At 42.6% G+C, this 22,562-nt stretch overlaps 1 protein-coding gene and 1 long non-coding RNA gene across 5 annotated transcripts in view; one reads left to right on the plus strand and one right to left on the minus strand.

Annotated features, from left to right (window-relative positions):
* Window positions 1-19,020, minus strand: part of LOC105092931 (cytochrome P450 4X1) — a 41,835-nt gene extending 22,815 nt beyond the window's left edge. For 2 of the 4 annotated variants that reach the window (XM_010984710.3, XM_064493616.1), the window contains exon 1: window positions 3,835-4,361. In XM_010984710.3, the coding sequence (XP_010983012.1) occupies window positions 3,835-4,011 (177 nt within the window). In that variant the 5' untranslated portion in view covers window positions 4,012-4,361. Of the gene's footprint in view, window positions 1-3,834; window positions 4,362-18,690; window positions 18,735-18,882 lie in introns of those variants that run through there. The other 2 variants (XM_010984709.3, XM_031465069.2) reach the window with 2 other exon arrangements.
* On the plus strand, window positions 3,878-21,813 carry LOC116156862 (uncharacterized). Its single transcript, XR_004140755.2, has 2 exons — window positions 3,878-3,966; window positions 20,814-21,813. It is a non-coding gene; the product is annotated as an uncharacterized LOC116156862 (long non-coding RNA).
* Window positions 21,814-22,562: the final 749 nt, after the last annotated feature.

Below are 22,562 nucleotides of genomic sequence, written 5' to 3' on the forward strand. Positions count from 1 at the left end.
AATCCAGAAGGCCCATATCCAACCATTAGGAATTCCAGAAAGAGAGAAAAGAGAAATTGAGAGAGCTAGGGGAAGTATCAAAGAAATTGTAACATTCACTGTTAATGTCCTGTACCTAAATCTTTATCCTTACCACCTTAATGTATACCATAATCAGCACCTGCATTTATTAACTTAAGGGTTTTTTTTCTGGCCACTGGAGTCTGTTCTGCTGCTTACATATCAAAAAATAAATAAAACACGTAGGAGATGAGACCAAGCATTGGAAAACTACGTATTTTTAAACAACAAGGTGAAAGACTTGTTAAGTGAAAATTTAAAGACATTGCTGAAAAAAATTTAAAAAGACATAAGTAGGTGGAAACACATCCCATGTTTATGCACTTGTATTGTTAAGATGTGACTACTACCCAAAGTAGCCTACAGATTCAGTGTAATTCCTATCAGAACCCCAATGATGTTTTTTGCAGAAATAGAAAAATCCATTCTAAAATTAATGTGGAAAAGCAAAGGACCTTGAAGAGCCAAAACAATCTTCACTAAGAATAAATCTGGACGACTCACATTTCCTGATTTCAAAATTTACTATAAAACTACAGTTACCAAAACAGTATGGTTCTTCTAGAGAAAATTCCAATTTGAAAAGATACATGCACCCCAATGTCCATAGCAGCACTGTTTTCAATAGCCAAGACATGGAAGCAACCTAAATGTCCATCAACAGATGACTGGATAAAGAAGCTGTGGGGGGTGTGTGTGTGTGTGTGTGTGTGTGTGTGTGTGTGTAGGCCTATACAATTCTTAATAGAAAACATAGGACAAAAGCTTCACGACATTAGTTCTGGCAACAATTTCTTGGATATTGGCACAGGCAACAAAAGGAAAAAATAGACAAATTGGACTTCATGAAATTAAAAATTTTTTGTACATGAAAAGACAGTATCAACAAAGTAAAAAGACAACCCACAGACTGAAAGAAAATATTAGCAAATCATACACCGGGGATTAATATCCAGAATATACAGAGAACTCTTAAAACTCAACAACAAAAAACAAACAACCTGATTCAAAATGAAGGACTTAAACAAATATTTCTCCAAGTAAGATATACAAATGGCACTGAGTGCATAAAAAGATGCTCAACATCATTGATCATTAGGAAAATGCAAATCAGAATGATGAGCTACTACCTCACACCCATTAAGATGGCTATAATTAAAAAAAAAACAGGGAAAGACAAGTTTTGGCAAGGATGTAGAGAAATTGGAATTCCTGTGCACTTCTGGTGGAAATGAAAAATGGTATAGCCACTGTGGGAAAAAGTATCGTAGTTTCTTAAAAAATTAAAAATAGAATTAACATATGATCCAGCAATTCCATTTCTGGGTATATACCCAAAATAATTGAAAGCAGGATCTCAGAGATATTTGTACACCCATATTCACAACAGCTAAAATGTCGAAATAACTCAAGTCTCCATCAACAGATGAACAGATAAACAAAATGTGGTATGTACATATATGGCAGAATATTACCCAGCCTTAAAAAGGAAGGAAATTCTGATACATGCTACAATATGGATCAACGTTGAGGACACTATGCTAAGTGAAATAAACTAGTCACAAAAAGGTAAATACTAAATGATTCCACTTATGTGAGATACCTAGAGTAGTCAACATCATAGAGACAAAAATGGAATGGTGGTGGACAGGCACTGGGGAAATGCAGAAATGGGAGTTATTGCTGTTTTGTTTGCTTTTTGTTTTCATGGGAGTTATTGTTTAATGGGCACAGAGTTTCAGTTTTACAAGGTGAAAAGTGTTACAGAGATGGATGGTTTGATAGTTGCACAACATTATGAATGTTTTTAAAATCAATGAACTGTACACTTTAAAAATGGTTAGGATGGGGGGAGGGTATATCTTAGCGGTAGAGTGCCTGCTTAGCATGCAGAGGTCCTGGGTTCAATCTCCAGCACCTCCATTAGAAATAAATAAATACATAAACCTAATTACCTATCTCCCTTAAAATAAAATAAAAACATTAAAAAAATTTTAATGCTTAAGATGGTAAGTTTTATGTTAGGTATATCTGACCACAATAAAAAAGTTGGAAAAAATAAGAAATTTTCAAGTCATCCTGAATGCTAGAAGACAATGGAGTGATGTCTTCAAAATTCTGAGAGGAATTTATTTCCAAAGTACCATTCTATAACCAGCTAAACTATCACTCAAGTTCAAAATTATAATACAGACATTCACAGAGATTCAAGAGCCCCCCAAAATTCACCTGACATTCTTTCACTCACCCTCAAGAAGCAACCCATAAACATGATTAAATTAATCAGGAACAAAAAGATACAGTGTCCAGGAGACAGGAGATAAGACACAGGACACCACGATATCCACGTACAAGGCCTAGAGAGCCATCAGTCCAGGTTGGAACAGGAGAAGTCTGTGGGAGAAATGCCTCCAGAAAAGCATATGGACTGATAGATTGTTTGGTATGTTTCAAAATTTGGCAATATTATTGAGATGTGTTTGACATCTATAAATAGCATTTGCAGAAAAAAGTAGCAATCGGTATTGAAAAACTAAGCATATGAGAGAAGGAGGAAGTTAACACCCTAAGGGAAAAAAAGCTCTATGAGAAAAGGAACAAAATCAACCATTAGGTCAGTGGTAAATGTATATAATCGAAATAATATAAATGCTAATTTTTCTATTTAATCTAAAAATACAATATAACTCAACTGGGATAGTCAAAGTGAGGTGTAAGAGCTAAGGTAGTTAATAGACGGATATTTAAAATTATTAAATTAAGAAATGCAACATAGTAATATTATTTCACAAATAAGGATTTAAATGAACAGATAAAATAACTGAAAATGGCTGCTTTCAGGAAGAGGGACTAGCAGCTGGGGAGCCAAGAGATCACGCAGTAGCTCTGTTGGGAACACCCTCCCTACCCACTCATCTTTTAAGATTCTGCTTAGCCTTTCACAGACTCTTTCCTCCCGTAGGTAGAGATAGGTACTTCCCTCCAAGATTCCCTGGTCCCTATGCCTCTGTCCAAGCACTCGTTACTCTGTATTTTCATTTTCCACCTGCCGTCTAAGTATGCATCTGACTTGGGGCCCTTGAGGACAGCCCCTCCCCGCCTCGTGTCTTCTCTTTGTAATCCTAGTACCTATCACACAACTGCCACTCAAAGTTGGTTGCAGGAATAAAACAAGGAATGGTGTGGGGAGTGGATTTAAAGAACAGGAGAGACCAAAAGGTAACGGGTCTCCCTCTATTTCACAAATTCCAATTAGTCATTATTTTCTATGTGATTGGCTGGAGCTGTTCCTACTTCACAAGAATCTCCGTTGGAAAGGCTAAGGATGGCAACTACTGTGTCTAATTTTGCCTATCTTCTGCACTTAATAAGTGTTACTTAGGATAACAGTCTATTTTTTAGCAATGTATGTGGAAGGCTTTTTAAAACACAGTACAAAAACGCAAGAGATTGGTGAAGCAATTAGAGACAGACCTGAGTTATACCACAGCTTTCTTTTGCTATATTCAGTCTCTTTGAATAGACCACTCCCAGCCCCCCAAACTTCCTTTCTAGTGGCTCTAGGGTGTTTCCATTCCCCTGGAGGGCAGTGAGGGAACATGTTTAGAATAAAGAAAGCACCGAGAGCCACAGGCTGGGTAGGAGAGCTCTGTGGAGGACGAGGGATGGGAGGGATGGGAGGAAGTAAAGGAAGCAGCTGCTTCTCCGCCCGCCGGGTTTCCAGGTTTCCAGGTTTCCAGCATCCTCCGCCACCCCTCCCTTCCGTCTCTCTACCTTCTGGTGCCCGTAGAGCCAGTGGGTGGGAGGCGTGGGGAAGGGGCGCAGGTCTCGAAGCAGCCGGTGCCTCTGCAGCAAAAGCCTGATGACCTGCAGCAGCCCCAAGGCCAAGCAGAACGCCAACGCCAGGTAAAAGGGCCTTGCCCAGTGCCTCTCGAGCCAGGAGGACTCCATCGCTCTGCGCCGCGCGGATTGCTGGCAGTCTCCGGGCCGCGGAGAGGGTGCGCTTTCTAGAGCCCCGCTCTTGGGAGGATCCACCCGCCCCCTCTTTGGGAGAGCCAGCCCACCTCGTCTCCGTGCCCTTCGGCAAGATAATCGCTTCCCCGGAAAGAGAAGGAGCGGTGGGAGGGGCAGCTGAGGCTTGGCGGGAGGAGGCAGGCTCGAGTGGCCAGAGGATTTCCAGCCCTTTAGCAATTGATGCAAACCTGCGTTCAGGGCAACTTCTTATCATGGAGCGTCATAATTCAAGTGTGACAGTTTTCAGTCACAGAAGGTCTGAACTTAGGTTTTGAAATTATGCCAAGGCTGAGGTCATTGTTTTTGTTCTTTGCCACAAATCAATAGTAAACTGCTATACAAAAAGACCTTTCTTTCCCACTCTGAAACTGTACCAAATCCCACAAGGATCTGGGGGCTGATGGTGGGTGTGTATGATCATTAGACGGTATATGGTGTGGCCTCAGTAGTGTGCTGGTAAATATTTTACAACTGGTCCTTACTCTGATTTCTTGTGCTTGCCAACGGCCATCATGTCCTATGTCAAGCTGCCAGCAGAGGACCCTGACTGAACATGGAATTGGGAAAAGATGCAGAGCAGATGCCATCTTATAGTATTTCCACCACACAGATACAAACAGGGCCTGCTGCATGATTTGTGGATCCTAGGGAAACATGAAAATGTGGGACTCCTTGTTAAAATTTTATTAACAATGTCAAGATGATGGCCGAAGAGCATTAAACTAGGCATGCACCCTTCCAAGTGCCCATGAAGCCAGCCCTGGATGCAAGAGATGCTCTTAATCTCAAGATCATAGAAAATAGTAAAATATTTAGAAAGTAATGGTTTGTATTATTTATTACTTATCAGGCGGTGAACTGCTGTCCCCCACACCCAGCCTTCTTTTTACACATTACCCACTATTCTTTAATTTGTTCATTTATTTATGCTAAAACAGGCACATGTTAGTTGTTGGATTTGCAGCCCTAAACAATAAACCCAATCTCTGCTGCAACTCCCTATTCTCCTCCCATCATGCCTCCCACTCCACAGGTCCCCTCCGCAGTCTCTGGAACCAAATTCTACTTGGCAGGTTAATGGTTAAGACAGACTCCAGTGAAGATTTCTTCATGTGGACCAAGTACTGGCCCCTCGAATGTTCCAGTATGCACCACACATGAAGTGTTTCAGCTCCCTCTTCCCCAAACCTTCCCACCTCCCACCTACCTCCATCCCTCAACTAGAAGTTGTTATTTGAATATTCTGATGTATACAGTCTCTTCTGGAGAACTCATGGCATTTTAATTTTTCAGATTCTTCTTCTGTGCCCTGCTCCTTCCCCAAATTGTGATGAGTGTATGGTGGCCCTCTTAGGGCTGCATCATAGTGAGCAGACTGAAGACATCAGGTCCGTGCCTTAGGGTCCTGGCTAGTCTCAGCTTCGTGAGAGGTAGTCCGCCAGTCTGGTCCCTGGGTCCTTTGTGCTGGCTGACAAGGAGTAGGGTGTAGTTGGTGAACTTCTAGTTAGTTCTCCCCACAGGGTCAGGGCCTGGGCACACCTCAGCTGACACACTCCAACCCAGGCTCTTGCTGGAGGAGTTAATCCCTCCAAGACCTGGCCAGGCCATCAGCTGCATCCCATGTCCTTCCTTGGAAAACAAAGGAAATTTGAGGCTTTTTGCAATAGACCCAGGAGCCTAAGAGAGGCTCAAGGCTGCTTGCTCAGGCTCCTTCTCTGCTTCACTGCCATTTTCACTCTGGTTCTTCCCCAAAAGACGACTCTCAAATTTACCTCAATCTGTGCAAACCCCCCTTCCAGGATTGTAGCCTAGACTGGAGGAAATCAGTTACTGTCCTGACTGCTGGCTTCCCAACCTCTGCCAGTACTTGCCCCAGCCTACCAGGCTGGAAAAGGTGGGGTTTTTCCCCAACGTCTCTTTCATGTAATAGAAACTTTCCTTGTGATATTGCCTGTGTTCCCTCCAGCCCTGATTGAGAGTGAAGATCTATAACCCAACAAGACATGCGAAGGGGAGATACAGGAACTTTGAAAATTATTTATTCTGGCCAGAGACTGGCTTTCAATGTTTATTGAGACTCAAAAGTCCCATTTTGGAGACCAAAAGCAGAGCAGCAATCCCTTCCTTCTCTCAGCATTCCTGTGCAATGGCCATTGAATTGAAGTTCCTTGGCTGCAGTACAGGAGATAGAGGACACCCTCCAGCAACACAGATAATGATGCTTGGCAGGCCCAGGTAAGGATTTCAGACTTTACTTAGGCTATGAGGATCCACTGAAGGGATTTAAGATGGAAAGTTCCATGGTTAGTTAGTAGAGCATTCTGATGCTTATTTGGATAATCATACCTTGTAAACATCTATTGCATGCTTACAGTGCCAAGTACTATCCTAAAGTGATTTACATGTAGTGACTTATTTAATTCTCATAGTACAAATCTGAGGTTGGTATTACCATTATCCCTATTTTACATACAGGGAAGCTGAGACACAGAGAGATTGTGCAATTTGCCCATGGACATCAGAGGGTAAGAAGTGAGTTCAGGACTTGAATCCAGACAGTTTCAGGAGTCCAGGACCCAGGATCTTAACATTTATTGGAGCAAATTTTGTGTGTATAGAGAGTGCAAGACTGGACCAAGGAGACTAGTTCTAATACTGCTGTCATATTCAGATAAGACTTGGTGATGGCCTGGACTCGGGGAGCACCATGGGACAGAGAGGCAGGATGAGTGGGAGAAATACTGGAGTGTATTTTTGATGGAAATCGGTAACTGACTAGATTTGGGCACAGTAGGGAAGAAATCTAGGATGAGCCCTGTGTTTTTATTCATTGAGGTAGAAAACGTGAGAAGAATCAATATTCTCTAATCCGTTCCTTGGCACCTGCAGTTCTTGGCCTGTGTATCTTGTGCTCCTCTCAAACCCATTTTGAAGACTTACCTCCTCTATGAATGTTTCTCTAACCACCCTCAGCCCATGGGAATCTGTCCTGTGAACAACTAAAAATACTCATTTTTATGGCTCTCATTTGATACTTTGTTCATGTTTTCACTTATTTTTCACGCCACAATCAGCAATCCTATGCAGCCTCATTATGTACCTCTTTGTACATAGAGCTTGTCTTCCTAATTAGGTCTTAAAACTCTATGATGGTTTAAACATTTTTTTTCATCTTTTGGACTGCCTTGGAGCCCAGCTTTAGGCTAGACACACAGTAGATGTTTTATAAATAGTTATTGTTGTGGTACACAATGGTGGCTGGTCGGTGACATGGTGACACATGGGTTGGTAAAACAATTTAAGACAGATAAAGTATAGGAATAGAAAAGGAATTTATTAGAGGTACAATACCATAGACAACAGAGGGCCGCAGACGAGAGGTGCCTGTGTGAGCACTGAGGGCCGGTTGTTGAGGGTCTTTTATACAGTAGGGTCACAAAGTACCTGATCAGCTTGTGCACAATTCTCTGGTTGTAGGTGAGGTCAGAGGTTAAGGGTCTGTGAAGGGGTGATGGGGTTTATAACTCTGATAAGGCGGGCTGAAACAGGCCAGCCTGAGCATTACCTAGGGCTATTTGTTAGGGGAAATATGCCCAGTAAAGAATCTACTTTAACCCAGGAATGAGGGTCATTGGACTTTGACGTCAGTTGGCCCAACAAGATGTGGTCCCTCAGCCACAAAAAACAATAAGATAATGCCATTTGCAGCAACGTGGATAGATCTGGAGAGCATCATACTAAGTGAAGTAAGCCAGAAAGAGAAAGAAAAATACCATATGATATCACTTACATGTGCAATCTTAAGAAAGGGCACAAATGAAGTTATTTACAAAACAGAAACAGACTCAAAGACATAGAAAACTAACTTGTGATACCAGGGGTGGGGGTGGGGAAGGAGGTAGGAAGGGGTAAATTGGGAATTTAAGATTTGCAGATACTAAACTCCTTTTCTATTCTATACTTTATCTCTGGTAAATTCTTTTACCAACCTGCGTGTCACTGGCTCACTGACTAGCCGCCCCAATGTGTCCCACAACACATCTTCTTTATCCAGTCATCTGTCAGTGGACATTTATGTTGTTTCGACATCTTGACTATTGTAAATAGTGCTGCTGTAAACATTGGGGTACATGTATCTCAACAAACTTCCACGACATTTTTATGAAAGTATTGAGACTGGGTATAAATCACTTTGTTCTACTCTTAATTTAACACAGTAGTTAAAGTTTTTGAAGGGGTTCGACTGGGAAGACCAACATGTTTGAAGTATAAGAGGCAGGATAGGGGGAGGGAGTGGGCAGATTAGATCTCTGATGCCAAATAACCTCAATTTTCTTAGAGGAGTCTGAGGCATCTTCTGCCCTGGCAGGGACAAGGACGACTGAGTGCCTGAGCAGAGTGGGGACTTGGACAAGCTGCTGTGGTTAATACCTGGGGACATTGGCAAGCAAGTTGTTCAAAGACAGTGGGATTTACATAGCAGTTCCATGCTGAGGGCCAAGGACACATAGTTGCTTTATTTCCTCCTGCAACAGCCTGGAGGTTAAGAGCATGGAAATGTTCAGGAAGGAGGCATAGAGCCAGACCCCACACTTGCTGCAGCCTCCTGTATAGCAGCCAGTGCCAGGCAATGTCAGGATACAAAGATTTCCCCGGGGCATCTCCGCATTTGGTGGAGGGGACAGGTTGATAAGCAAAGAGCTGTAGTACAATGGATAAGTGTTACAACTAGAAGGGCCCATATGGATTATCTAGACCTCGTCCTGTTTTACAAATAAAGAAATTAAATCCAAAAAAAGGAAAGGGGCTTGCCCTAAGACCCTTCTTTCCAGATTGAGAATTCCAAGTCCTTTCTCCTTTCTTCCTTGTCACCTGTGTGACACAGCAGTTGCACTGGTCTCCCCAGTTCCTCTGGATGACACAACAAGTGAATCAGGGAAAACTTTGAATGTGTTGAATCGCGTGGCTCTGTTACTTTGAAAATCATTCCAATATTTTAAAAACTGGGTAGAGAAGTGTGAGTCTCCAGAGGAGGAAAAGGATCTAGCAGAGATGTATGAGGGAAACCAGGAGCACCAAGTGTTGTGGAATACAAGGAGAGATTCTTTTTTTTTTAAATTTTTTGATTGAAATATAGTCAGTTTACAATGTTGTGTAAATTTCTGGTGTATAGCATAATGCTTTAGTCATACATGTACATACATATATTCATTTTCATCATCTTTTTCATTATAGATTACTACAAGATATTGAATATAGTTCCCTGTGCTATACAGTATGAACTTGTTATTTATCTATTTTATATACCATGGTTAGTATCTGCAAATCTCAAACTTCCAATTTATCCCTTCCCACTCCTTCCTCCAGGTAACCATGAGTTTGTTTTCTATGTCTGTGAGTTCATTTCTGTTTTGTTTTGTTTTGTTTTGTTTTTTCAGATTCCACATGTAAGTGATATCATATGGTATTTTTCTTTCTCTTTCTGGCTTACTTAGAATGACAATCTCCAGGTCCATCCATGTTGCTGCAAATGGCATTTTTCTTTTTTATGGCTGAGTAGTATTGCATTGTATAAATATACCACAACTTCTTTATCCAGTCATCTCTCGATGGACATTAGGGTTGCTTCCATGTCTTGGTTATTGTAAATAGTGCTGCTATGAACATTGGGGTGCATGTATCTTTTTGAATTAAAATTCTCTCTGGATATATACCCAGGAGTGGAATTGCTGGATCATATGGCAATTTTTAGTCAAGGAGAGATTCTTGAAACACTTGAAATGCAAGATGGATGCCCAGTACTCCTGAGACAACAAGGACCAAGTGTAAAATGTGTTTATTGGAATTAGTGTCATGGAAGTCAGTTGTAACCGTAGGAAGAGTTGTTGAAATGATAGATGTAGAAACCCAAAGACAGTGGGTTGAGAATTGAATATGATGGCAATTAATGGAGACTGGAGAAAGTATTAACCACTCTGAAAAAGTTTGGCTCTGAGAGAGAATTAAGATGTTAGCCAGATGGGGATTTGAGAGTGGAAGTTAAGGTCTCCCTCCCAACCCTGATTCCTAGAAGAGAGAGAGGTTGGAATCCTTAGCACAGTCACTAGCCTTAAACTAGAAGGAAGAAGGAAAAGTTGGGGCAGATTCAAAGTTTCACATTTTGTGGTGTTTCAAACCACAACAGAGAATAGCACAAAATTTTAATCCCATAAAAATCCCATAAAAAAATCTCTAGATCATGTCTAGTTTTTGAATTATATTAATATCACTCAATTTTACAACTTCAAAACCCACTAGTCTCTTATCTTCCTTTTTTTAAATATAAATGTTAAAATAGTTTCAAAACTATTTTAAATTCAAAATAGTTACGTTTAAGAACACATTGAAGTCATCTGATCAAGAGTACACTTGCATGGCACTGAGTTAAATAGATGGCTATTCTCAACAATAATTTAAACAAATGCCTTCAGAAAACCCTCACATGTGTTTGAATTGGATGGAATTCCAAAAATAATCATTTCACTTGAGCAATCACATAAATAATATAACAACATGGCATAACAGCCTTGGCCAAGCTAGCCTTTCATCTGGAAGTCTGGAATAATTAGATAAAAATAATATTGACCTCTTACTAGCCTGGTGCTTTACATGAACCATCTCCGTTCAATAATATTGACCTCTTACTAGCCTGGTGCTTTACATGCACCATCTCCGTTCTCTTAGGTACGCCTTACCATGCCCACAAATTGAAGGCTAGAGAAAGCTAAGTAACTTGACTGAGCTCTGTCTTTTTTTTTTTTTTTTTTTTTTGAGTGAAGATAGATTTATTCAGAGAGATACATTGAAAGGCAAGAGAAAGGCCATGAGGTATAGGGGTTGGGTGCTCAGATTAAAAGTAGGTACACACTCCATAGACAGAATGTGGGCCATCTCCAAAGAGGGAGAGAGAGAGGCCCAACTGAGCTCTGTCTTTTGTATCACATGGTACCTCCAAGGTACCCTAAGACCCCCTCCCCTGCACATATAGTGAGCTATAAATTGACCCAAATGTTCTAATATCAACCTGTACTCATTATTGACTAAATATTGACATTTCACTCTTATAAGAAACAAAAAAGGAAAATGAGCATGAATTACACATTTTGAAGTATTTAGTATTACCAAATTCAGATGATCTATTTCTAAGGATTTTCCCACATGACCACTATTCATATTTCCTTAAATTACTCAAATTCCTGAAGTTTGGAGCAGTTACCTACTCCAACTAAAATGAACTCTGGACCTTAACTTAAAATTAGAAAAATACATCTCCCCAAAATGTATATATTTTCCTACATTCTTAAAACAGGACCCAAACTTTCTAAAGACAACAAAAAGAGCTCATTTTTCTAATGTAAGTATCACATAACTTTACTCATAAAATGGTACCCATTTTGATGAACCAAAACACTGTATAAACAAATGTGGAATCTTCAAAATTTAAAGAAAATTTAACAAAGCCTAAAGTAAAGGTAATGCTTTGTTTTTATAAGCACATTTTAAAATTTTAATGAAGCTAAAATATTGTTCTTTGTAATCTGACAGCAAAATTATAAATAAGTGTTACTACTTCCATTTCTTTCAATTGCTTAAGCTTCCATGGTTAATAACCCTAGCTCTATTAATAATGGTTATCCCATTGTGTTATCTAAATGGCTTTTAATTTTTAATATGGAGAAAGACATTCTAGTATAGAGACAAAGATGGGAATTGTCAAAATAAAATTAATGAAGAACCTATTCTTCAAAACTTTCATGTATATTGTATTTATGATAATGATCTCAGCAGATTTGCAGAAGTATTAATTTTTTAAATTCCATTTTTAATGATTTTATTCAAAGCCTTCATTGTATTGGTAATAGCACTGATGGGTCACTAGTTTTGGGGTTTTGGGGTTTTTTTTTTTTTGCAATCTTTCTATTTTTTACAATAGACTTTCCTCCACTTGAAATAATTGGGTTGGAGGAAGAAACACAAGCATGTCAGCATCTGTAAGTTAGTTCTTAAAATGTTAAAATTGCTAAGTACCTACCCTATCGATTGCATAACAAAAATGATATTTTATAACCCTTTTGCCTAAAATGCCACTCAAAATTGGGAACGTATCATCTGGATCTAAGCCAATGGGAAACAAAGCAAAAGAAGAAACCTGCCTTTCTGTCCTGCCTGCCCTGCATTAAACCTCCCCTGTGACTAGAAATCACCGAGCCAGTAAATGGGAGCAGGAAAGAAGGAAATGCGGAGTACTGTCTCCAAAAATTCTCCTGCTTTGTGTCGAATCTGCTTACAGATCAAATCGCTAACCAGCTTCCTGCAATGTGCTATTCTGTGGACAGAACCTAAATTCTGGACTCATGTTGTACTTAAGTAAGGGCAACCTCTCTAAGCCCCAGTTTTCCCAACTCTAAAAAAATGGGAATGACAATTGCACCTACCACCCTCAGTTACTGTCAGAATTAAACACGTAGCACTGAGCCCGTGCTGGGGCAGTGAGTGCACATGTGTATTTTAATATAATTATCAGAGAAACCAGGGCTCCAGCCAGGGATACCTAAGGAAGTGAAATAAGGGGTATGCCATTCTTCTATTTACCCATTGAACAAATATAAATTCAACAAATAATATGTATACCAAACAAATATATCCCATCAATAAACAAATATGTGAAGACTTAAAGACACTGTCATACCATTTACCATCTACCCCATATTTCCCACTAAGCCAATGATTATTAAGTGAATTAATCATGGTTCAAACTTCTTCAATGCTTTCATCCCTTCATTTTCAAAAATTCTGAATGAACCAGCTACAACAGTCCACTACTGAGGAAGTGTTGGGGTGGCCTTGCCCTAGAATGAAGCTGAAAACTGGAAATTACTTTAGGTGCCACTAAAGAACTGAAAAACAGCCCAAACCTTTTTAACAGAAAAATATTGAAATATACAGGAGTGAGTTAAGTAACAAGATTAAGTAAAGGACTTTAATTTTTTTGTTGTTGTTACAGATGAAGGGATTTACATTGGAGACAAATGGACTTTTAGACTCTTGTAATTAAAAAAAAATCCATACCTACAAGGAAGTGGAAATAATAAGAGCTTACAGAAATACGTCACTTTCAGAAACATTCCCTTGCTTGATCCTCCTGTGAAAGGTAGGGTAATATAATTTGGTTTCACAGATAAGGACCCAGAAACACAGAGCACTCCTAGGGTGAGACAGATGTAACAGTGGGACTAAACCTAGGTCTCTGGTCCCAGCTTGGGCGCTCAGCTGCTGTTGCAAAGGGATTGGCATGTATATTGTTTCACATTCGTGCCAGCTCATTCTGGCCAGGGTTTTCCAGAACTGGTTGGAGGGCATGCATGAACTGCCAAGGAAGGAGGATGTAGGAAAGGGGAGACTGGTGGTCAACCATCCAGTCTTGAATGGGCTGAGCTGAGGAATCAGAAAAAAAGCAATGTCTGGGGAGAGGCTAAGTTACGTAAGAATCCTCAAGGGATATTAATATCTGGGCCCAGAGGACATAAGTCATAGGCAGGGTGTTAATCAAGACCCAATGCAGAGACTTAGTAAACAATCTTATGGTTACCAGGGAAAGAGGGTGGGAAGGGATAAATTTGGGAGTTTGAAATTTACAAATGTTAGCCACTATATATAAAAATAGACTTTTTAAAATTTTCTTCTGTATAGCACAGGGAACTATGTCAATATCTTATGATAACCTTTAAGGAAGAAAAAATATGAAAATCAATATATGTATGTATATGCATGACTGGGACATTGTGCTGTACACCACAAATTGCCACCTTGTAATTGACTATACTTCAATTAAAAAAAAAAAAAGACCCAGTGCAGAAAGTTGGGGTGTAGTCATGAGGATAGATCCAAATCCCCCAGATCCTAGGGTAGAATACATACCCTACCCCATGTTCCAAAGGCCCTTCTTTAGCCCACATACATATTTTTATAAATCTACATCAGCTTTATTATTTTTTCATTTGATTGGTTATTTTATTTATTAAGATTTTTTTTATACAATTTTTAAAACTTGCTTTCCATTTATAGCTGTTACAAAATATTGGCTCTAGTCCCCATGTTGTGCAGTACCTCCTTGAGCCTATCTTATACCCAATTTTTTGTGCCTCCCACCTCCCCACCCCTATTTTGCCCCTCCCCCCTTCCTTTTCCCCACTGGTAACCACTAGTTTGTTCTCTAAATCTGTGAGTCTGTTTCTTTTTTGTTATAGTCACTAGTTGTATTTTTTAGATTCCACATATAAGTGATACCATACAGTATTTGTCTTTCTGTCTGACTTATTTCACTTAGCACAATGCCCTCCAACTCCACCCATGCTACTGCAAATGGCAAAATTTTGTTCTTTTTTATGGCTGAGTAGTATTCTATTGTATATATGTATATCACATCTTCTTTATTCATTCATCTGTCGATGGAAGCTTAGATTGCTTCCATAGTTGGCAATTGTAAATAGTACTTGTAGCCCATATTTTGAGAGTCAAGATGGAAGTCCCTAAGTCAGTTCTCCTTTTTCTGGGAGCTCAGGAGGCCTTTGCCCTCCCTCTGCCCCACCTCAGAATGGATGCTTCTTGTATGTGCTTGGCATTTTTTAAAAACCTTAGGCTCTGCACAGGGCCCAACTCAGACTACTTAATGAGCCTAGCTGGGGCTCGGTGGGGTTAACTAACACTCTGGTCCCTGAGGGGTGAATGGGGGCTTCTCTGAAGTGTTGAAAGATCCTTTCTTTTCCTGTCTTGCCTCACAAACTGCTGACTTTTCCTTTTCAACATATTTCAAATCTGATCTGTCTCCTTAAGTCATACTGCTGCCATGGGTATAGGTAAGGTCTTCTAGCTAGGGTCTCTGCCACCAGGTAATCTATCACCCAGTGGCCTGTGGGATAAGCCAATGCCTTGTTACAAAATCATCATGGGTTTTGACAAAAGTCCTCTTTCTGGTTACAGTGTGCAATGCCCACCACAATTTACACCCCCACCCTTCCATCTTCATCTTCCACTGCCATTTTTACCCCTCAGCCACACTGACTTCATCGTTCTCTAAAAGCACCATGCCTCCAGGCCTTTGCTTTTGCTGTTACTTCCTTTGGATTCCTTCTTAATTCATCTCCTCCCCAATTAGATGGACTCTGACGATCCCAGCAGAAAATTCACAGCCAGAAGAAGATTATGGAAGATGAGGCAAGGGATTCACTTTATACCAGGAATGTCAGCAGGCATGGAGTTTCAGCCAGGTCCCTCTGGACGCCTTGCTTCCCACACAGCCCCACCCCTGCGGGCTTACTTCCAGTCCCAAAGGCAGTAGTCAAATCCATACGCGAGTCGGAGTCTACTCACCTGGCCGCTGTCATTGTTCTCATTGCCACGAGGTCACCCTCTTCCAGGCTTCCTACTTGTCTTTCGGTTCCCTTTCTCCTACTCGGCTGTGTCTGACTGTCCACCTAACTTCTCACCACCCACCTGTCCTCCAGCCTGTCTACTCTCTCCCTGCCTTTTCCCTTTCTGCCTGCTTGTCTCTCCTGTGTTAGTTTCCTCTTCCTGCTACAAGTTGCCTGCACCTTAGTGGCATACAACAACACAAATGTATGACAGTAACACTTTAGGAGAAATCTGAAATGGATTTAACTGGGCTGCAACCAAGGTGTTTCAGAAGCTCTAAGGGAGAATCTGCTTTCTTGCTTTTCCCGGCTTCTAGAACTTTGCTCTTAAGGCCTTTCAGTGAGTGGATTAGGCCCTCCCTAATTATCAAGGAAATATCCTTCTCTTATATCAACTGATTGTAGATGTTAACCATATCTACAAAATCTTCACAGCAGCACTAGACTTCTGGTTAATTGGTTAACTGGGTACTATAGCCTCTCCAAGGTAACATGTAAAACTCAGCTTCACAGTCCACCCTTTCAACTTGGCATCCATACACATCCCATGAAACCATACTGAATCGGCAAACAAATCCTATAATAAAGTCATACTTCTGCCAACTCTCTGGCATATAATTCAAAGATGCTAATCCTTTTCCCTGAAGATAATGCAACGTCATTGGATGGTGCTCACTCTTCTCCCTGATAGCCTGAAACTTTAATGCTGTGATGTAATACATTATTAATAATCTTATGGTATATGTGAAGGGAATTAGAGAAGGAAGAAAAATCTGATACACACAAACGTGCACACACAATCATATTCATAACAAAATAAGGAAGAAATACAAAAAGTAGTTACAGTTCTTATCTCCGCACCTGGTCATGTGGTCATAACAGGCTATTATGACTACCTTCTTCCACCACCTATTCCGTATTCTCTTTGCCCACAGAAAGCACCTCAGCTAGTCCTGGGTCTTAGCCTGGTGGGATGATGCAAACCTTCATTCCTGAAGGATCTGGGCCATTACTAGGCTGCCTGAATTGGGTTGTGGCATTTTTCCACCTACTTTAATGACCGGGCATGGTGGTTCTAAGAGATGCCCAAGGTATCTCCTGTATTCCAGACCTTTACCATCATTGGTAAGGCATCTACCAATTTGACTTTGGTATCCAGGATCAATCCAACCCAGCAACTGCTTTTGATGCAGAAAGGTGAAGAACCTAAAGTGGCCAGGTAGCAATCTTAACTTCCAGTCAGTGTACTCATTGCTGTGTCTCCAAGTGGAAGCATTCCTCCCTTTGGGACTAAGACTTCTAGGCTAACAGAGCATAAGTTTGCCTGGACAAGAAGCAAAAGCATTTTGCTGATAGGATTGCTAATTGTAATAAATAATGAGCAGTGCCCCTCCTGTTTCCATGCCTTGATTCCTGGACATGAAAATCTTGGCAACGAAAGAAACAATACCTTGTTTATAGCAGCGCTATCTTCAATAGCCAAGACATGGAAGCAACCTAAGTGTTCAACAACAGAGGGATGGGTAAAAACATATGTGTGTATATATAAATATATAATGGAATAGCACTCAGCAATAAAAAAGAATGGCCATTTGCAGCAACATGGATGGACCTAGAGATTATCATACTAAGTGGAGTAAGCCAGAGAAAGACAAACATTATATGTTACCACTTTTATGTGGAACCAAAAAAAAATACAAATGAACTTGTTTACAAAACAGAAACAGACTCACAGACATAGAAAACAAATGTATGGTGACCAATGAGAAAGATGGGGGGAGGGATAAATTAGGAGTATGGGATTTATAGATGCACACTACTATATATAAAACAAATGTATGGTGACCAACGAGAAAGATGGGGGGAGGGATAAATTAGGAGTATGGGATTTATAGATGCACACTACTATATATAAAACAACAAGGGTTTACTGTATAGCACCTAGAACTATAATCAATATCTTGGAATAAAAAAGAATCTGAAAAAGAATATATATATAAATTCATTTACTGTACACCTGAAATGAACACAATATTGTAAATCAACTATACTTTAATTTAAAAAAGAAACAGCTGCATATATTGGGCATTGATTTATAGCAAATACAGCCTCCTGAAGAACCTTTCCGCAAACCATATTGCCACCGAGCTGGTTCTACGTACTCAAACCTCTCCTAAGGTGATTTTTCCATTTCTGGAACGCATAATTGGGTTAGATATATTCAGAAATTATTAAAGAAGACTCAGCTGAATTAAGGGGTGTGATGTCTCCAGCTTCACTATGATCTTCCCATATGGCCAGATTCCAATCCTCAGGCGCCACTTACTTCTCTATCACGGCTCTTATTTTGACAGAAGATTGAGAATTCAACTTAATTCATAATTCAGACATTGACAGGTTGAGACTCTGGGTTTTGTTTTCAGAAATTTTAGCCCTGGTTGAGGCCTGTGGCTACAGGATGCAAGAATTTCTTTCAGGTCAGACAGAGAAGCATTCTGGTCATTTACATAGAGTTTGGGCCGGGACTTTGATTCCCAGCTTCATCTGTTTCTTTCCCCCTCTTTCTCCAGTTCAGTTAAGAGCAACCAGCCAAGCTTATTATGTACTTTAGTTTGATGAAAATGTTCTAAGGTATGTTCTAAATTGTGGTCATCAGAACTGAGTTAGCAGTATCCAGTGATGATGTTTTGTGTATTTCTGTTGGTACTTCATGGCCCAGACTACCTGTGTCCTCTTTACTACTGGCCCTTCAGGTATTGGTGCCTTTCCAACTCAGTGTATGAGAGACCAAATTCCAGAAAACCCAGAACCAATTCAGAAAACTCTTCCCTAATATTTTGTTCTTCTAGAACCATTCTGGGCACCAAAATCTGTCTTAGTCAGAGATCTAACAGAGAAACAGACCAGTAGATTAGGTGTCTATCCAGGAACAAGGACAGACCCAGCAGGGGAAGAAGCCTGATCCCAACTTCCCTGGCCAGGCAGGAGCTCTCCTGCGACCTTCCCTGTCATCTCACTGAACAGCTGAGCTTAGGAGGGGAACATGGGGACCAGGCAGTCTGGTGGATGGGATAACTGACTGACTGGGATCAGGGCAGAGAGAGATAGGCCAGAGAAGGATCCTGCTCACCCAGCACCAAGGACAGGGAGGCAGGTGCCCACTCACCAATCCACTGGAGGAAGAAGTCGTACACATCTGGGGCCTTAGGTCTGCAGGAGAAAGAGATTAGGTCAAGAAAGAGACTTAAGGATTCCCAGAGGAGTCTTGGAGACCTAAACTGCCCAGACTTAACCTCCCCACACGATGCCCTGAATCCTTTGCTCTCAGGAAGCCCCACCCTCTCCCGGGAGCCTTCACCTCCATGGCCGTACACTGCTTTGGCATAGTCAGGCTCGTAGATGTTCAGGAAGCCAAGGAACGGTCCCACCCAGAGTTGGTGGGCGTAGGGGAACTGATGGGTCCAGGATACCACCTTGTCCAGGCTCCCCGTCTGCTGGATCTGAAATGACAACAGAAGGCCAGGCCACTCAAGAAAACAGTGTCACCAGCCAGGCCCTATGTCCCTGGGCAGGGAAGACAGAGGGCTGCCCAGGAAGGAGTGTCCCTGCCTCCTCCTGCACCCCCCTCCCAGCCAGACACCCCGCCCTACACATCTCTGGGCTCAGTCCCCTCGCCAGCCCCATAGCCACTGCTCTAAGTCCAAGCCGTCCTCTTATTGCGCCTGACTCAGCTCAGCAGCCCCACACTGGCCAGCCGACTTCCATCTGGTACCTGCCACCAACCCTCAAAGGCTGCAGCTTCTATGCTTTCCCTTGCATGGAGAAAGCAAGCAAATATTTAGATTTAAAATTTAGGTTTGCCTGAGAGTTACAGTCTCTATAAGAGAGCAAAAGTAAATAAGATATAATAAATTTCACTAGCATCAGACCCAACTTCATCAAAGGCAGAGAGCAAGAAGTGCCTGGGGTGATCTACCCGCAGCAGTCACGGCTTCAAGCCACTGCCTTGGGGATTAACCACCTCCCCGCCTCTGCCTTTCTGTTGCCTATAATCTGAACCAAGAAGCATCCAGGAATAAAAAATATTAATTTCCTTCCTAAAAAAATGGCACCCTAAACTGAACCTTGTCTGTTCAAGATGAGGATCTAACCAATTCTATGTTTTCCTCGATCCCTCATTCATTCATTCATTCGTTAAAATCGGTAAGTATTTACTGGGCATCATCAGTAGGCACAGACTTTTGGTCCTGTGGAAAGTATAAGGACATAAAATGCCTACTGACAGCCCTCAAGGAGTCCCTGGTTGGAGTGTCTGGAGAACAAATTAGTAGAAAAAATATTTACTGGTTAATTAACATTGACCACGTCAAACATAGTTTTCCAAGAGTTAAACTCGTAGTCTGCAGACCATCAGTTTGATCACTTTGTTATAAGCTTTTCTCAGATCACTGAAAATTCTCATAAACATGCTTTCCAATGACTACTACATTCAGCCACATGGTTTGCCCACCACTTTTTCACAACAGCTGCCCTGGATACTGAGGTTTTCTTGCATTTACCCCAGTACCTAAAGTTGATTACCTAAAACACTCTTCTGCTACTCAGAAACACCGGATAAAACAGATCAAACATGAAAGGCTCTTGGAAATATTAGGGGCTACCATGTATGGACTGGTTGCTCAACCCAAGAATCATCTCTTTACATTCGCGGTTAACACACAGTCTCTGGACCAGACTGGGTTTGAATTCAGACTACATCTTATTAGCAGAATGACCCTGGGCAAGCGGCTAACCTCTTTGTGCCTTACTTGGTTCACTAGATTATGGAGATTTTTAAAAAATCTTTGTAGGGTTGTTGGAGGAGAAAACTTATAAAGTTCTTTGCTCAGACCCTAAAGCATACCAGGTGTTGAGTAAATATTAGCTATTACCAAGCATTATGAGCCCAACTAAGCAGAAGCAGCAGAGGACTCAGAAGGAGAAAGATAGTTACGACCAGAATTTTCAAACCGAGGCTCTCCCCGGTCAAAATTCTTTTCATGACTACCCCTAATGCTGTGGATAAAAATCTAGTGCTGAGCCAAGTGAGGGAAACGGTGAGGGTCCAAAGGTCCCTGTGGTGGGGGCGCCAAGGGAGTGAACGGCAAACACAGAACTGGGGGAAAGTGGAAAGGAATGGATGTAAGGGCTACATGCTCTGGTGTTTGGCCAGGGCTCAGGGGCCAAAGCCTTCTCTGCTCAGAACAGGGTTTCAGACCCCTTCTCCCTTCCTTTTCTCTCCCCAACCAGGAACTGCATCTGGAAGCAATTTGCCATGAATGAGATGAAGGTGGCCGTGGCTCTGACCCTGTTCCACTTAGAGCTGCTGCCGGATCCCTCCAGGGTCCCCATTCCCACTCCCAGAATTGTGTTGAAGTCCAAGAACGGGATCCACCTGCATCTTCGGAAGCTCCCCTAATCCTCGTGGGGATGAGATCCAGCTCCGAGGGCCTCCCGCCTCCCATCCTGTCTTCCTGTCACAGTCTGCTGTCCTTTGCTTCACCGCCCACGCCCTGTTCTATTTGCCCACCTGCCAGCCTCCCTCGTCTCCTGCTCCCACCCGTCACGCTGTCTGTCCTCCTCTCCCTCTCACCTTCTCCAGGCTCGCCATCTGTTCATCTGTCCACCTGTCTCTGTGCACCTAAATCCTGACCGCCTGCCCGTCCTCTCGTCTGTCTGGACTCTCCCTGTCTTCCTTCCTTTCTGCCTGTCTGTCTGTGCCTGTATTCGGCTCCTGCTGCTGCTGTGATGATCGACCACAGCCTTAGTGACTTAGAACAACACGAAGTTACTCCCTAAGGGTTCTGGGGTCGCAAGTCTGAAGGGGGTTTTTCTGGACCACATCCAAGGTGTCAGCAGGGCCTCCTGCCTCCAGGGCTCTAGGAGAGGATCCGTCTCTTCACCTTTTCCCTCAACTAGAGCTGCAGTCCCTGCCTTCCGTGCCTCCTGGGCCTCCTCCACACTCACATCCAGCAGCATCTTCAAATGCCTCTCTGCTTCTGTCTTCACATCACCTTCTCCTTCACAAGGACCTTTGTGATGGCATGGGTTCACTCAGATAAAACCGGCTGCTTCTCGGGTTCCAGGGATGAAAGCGTGGACCCCCTGGGCAGCCATCACTCAGCCGACTACATCCTGTGTGAACCCATCCCTCTGGGTCTCCAATGTCTCCCACGTGCTATGGGTCCACCCATCTGTCCCTCACATGCCTCCCTTCTTCCCCACTCCCTGGATAAAGTTCACAATGTCACATGGAGTGTGCGTCTTCCTTTGAGAGGACATGGACAGAATGGAAGAGAGACAAGGGGAGGGAACACAGAGGGGACGAGGAGGGGGCATAACACCTGCTCTGTGGCCAGGACCCAGCAGGGCGAGCATGACCCAGTGCCCCTGCAGCCTCACACTGTGGGGTCCCTGATACCCCAGCCCCTGCCAAGGGCCTGAGGCTCCCATGGCGGCTGAGTTAGGAGAAAGGGCTCATCTCCAAAGGCCCAGAGGGAAGGAGCTCACACCTGTCACCTGTCGGGGAAGGAGCGCATGCCTCCCTGCTATTCCCTGGAAGCTTCCTCACACTACATTCTTCAGCGCAGGGCCCAGCCAGAGCCCATCCTGTGCTGAGCAAGGAAACCTTACAGGCCTAGTCCAGCATGAGGGTCTCAGGGACCCAATGCTTCACCTCAGATGAGATCTAAGAAGAGCCCATCCTGGCCATGTCACCAGTCCCCTGTGAGTCCTTCCTCACATAGAGGGCCTCCAGGCTCCTCGAGGCCACCAGTGGCAGTTATCCAGGAGGGACTGGGAGGAACCAGAAGGGCACAAGACTTGGTCGGTGGGAGGGCGTTTAAGACATCGAGCAGGGTCCAGCCGGTGGCACCTCCGCTTCAGGAAAGCCCCATGCAGTCCCCTGCATGTCTCCTCGGCCACCCTATAGTAGCAGGGCTTCTTCAACCCTGCCCCTCTTGGAGACTGCATGGGGTCGGTCCTCCTGACCCGGGGCCC

This window comes from Camelus dromedarius, chromosome 14, assembly GCF_036321535.1.
Source record: "Camelus dromedarius isolate mCamDro1 chromosome 14, mCamDro1.pat, whole genome shotgun sequence".
Classification (NCBI taxonomy): domain Eukaryota; kingdom Metazoa; phylum Chordata; class Mammalia; order Artiodactyla; family Camelidae; genus Camelus; species Camelus dromedarius.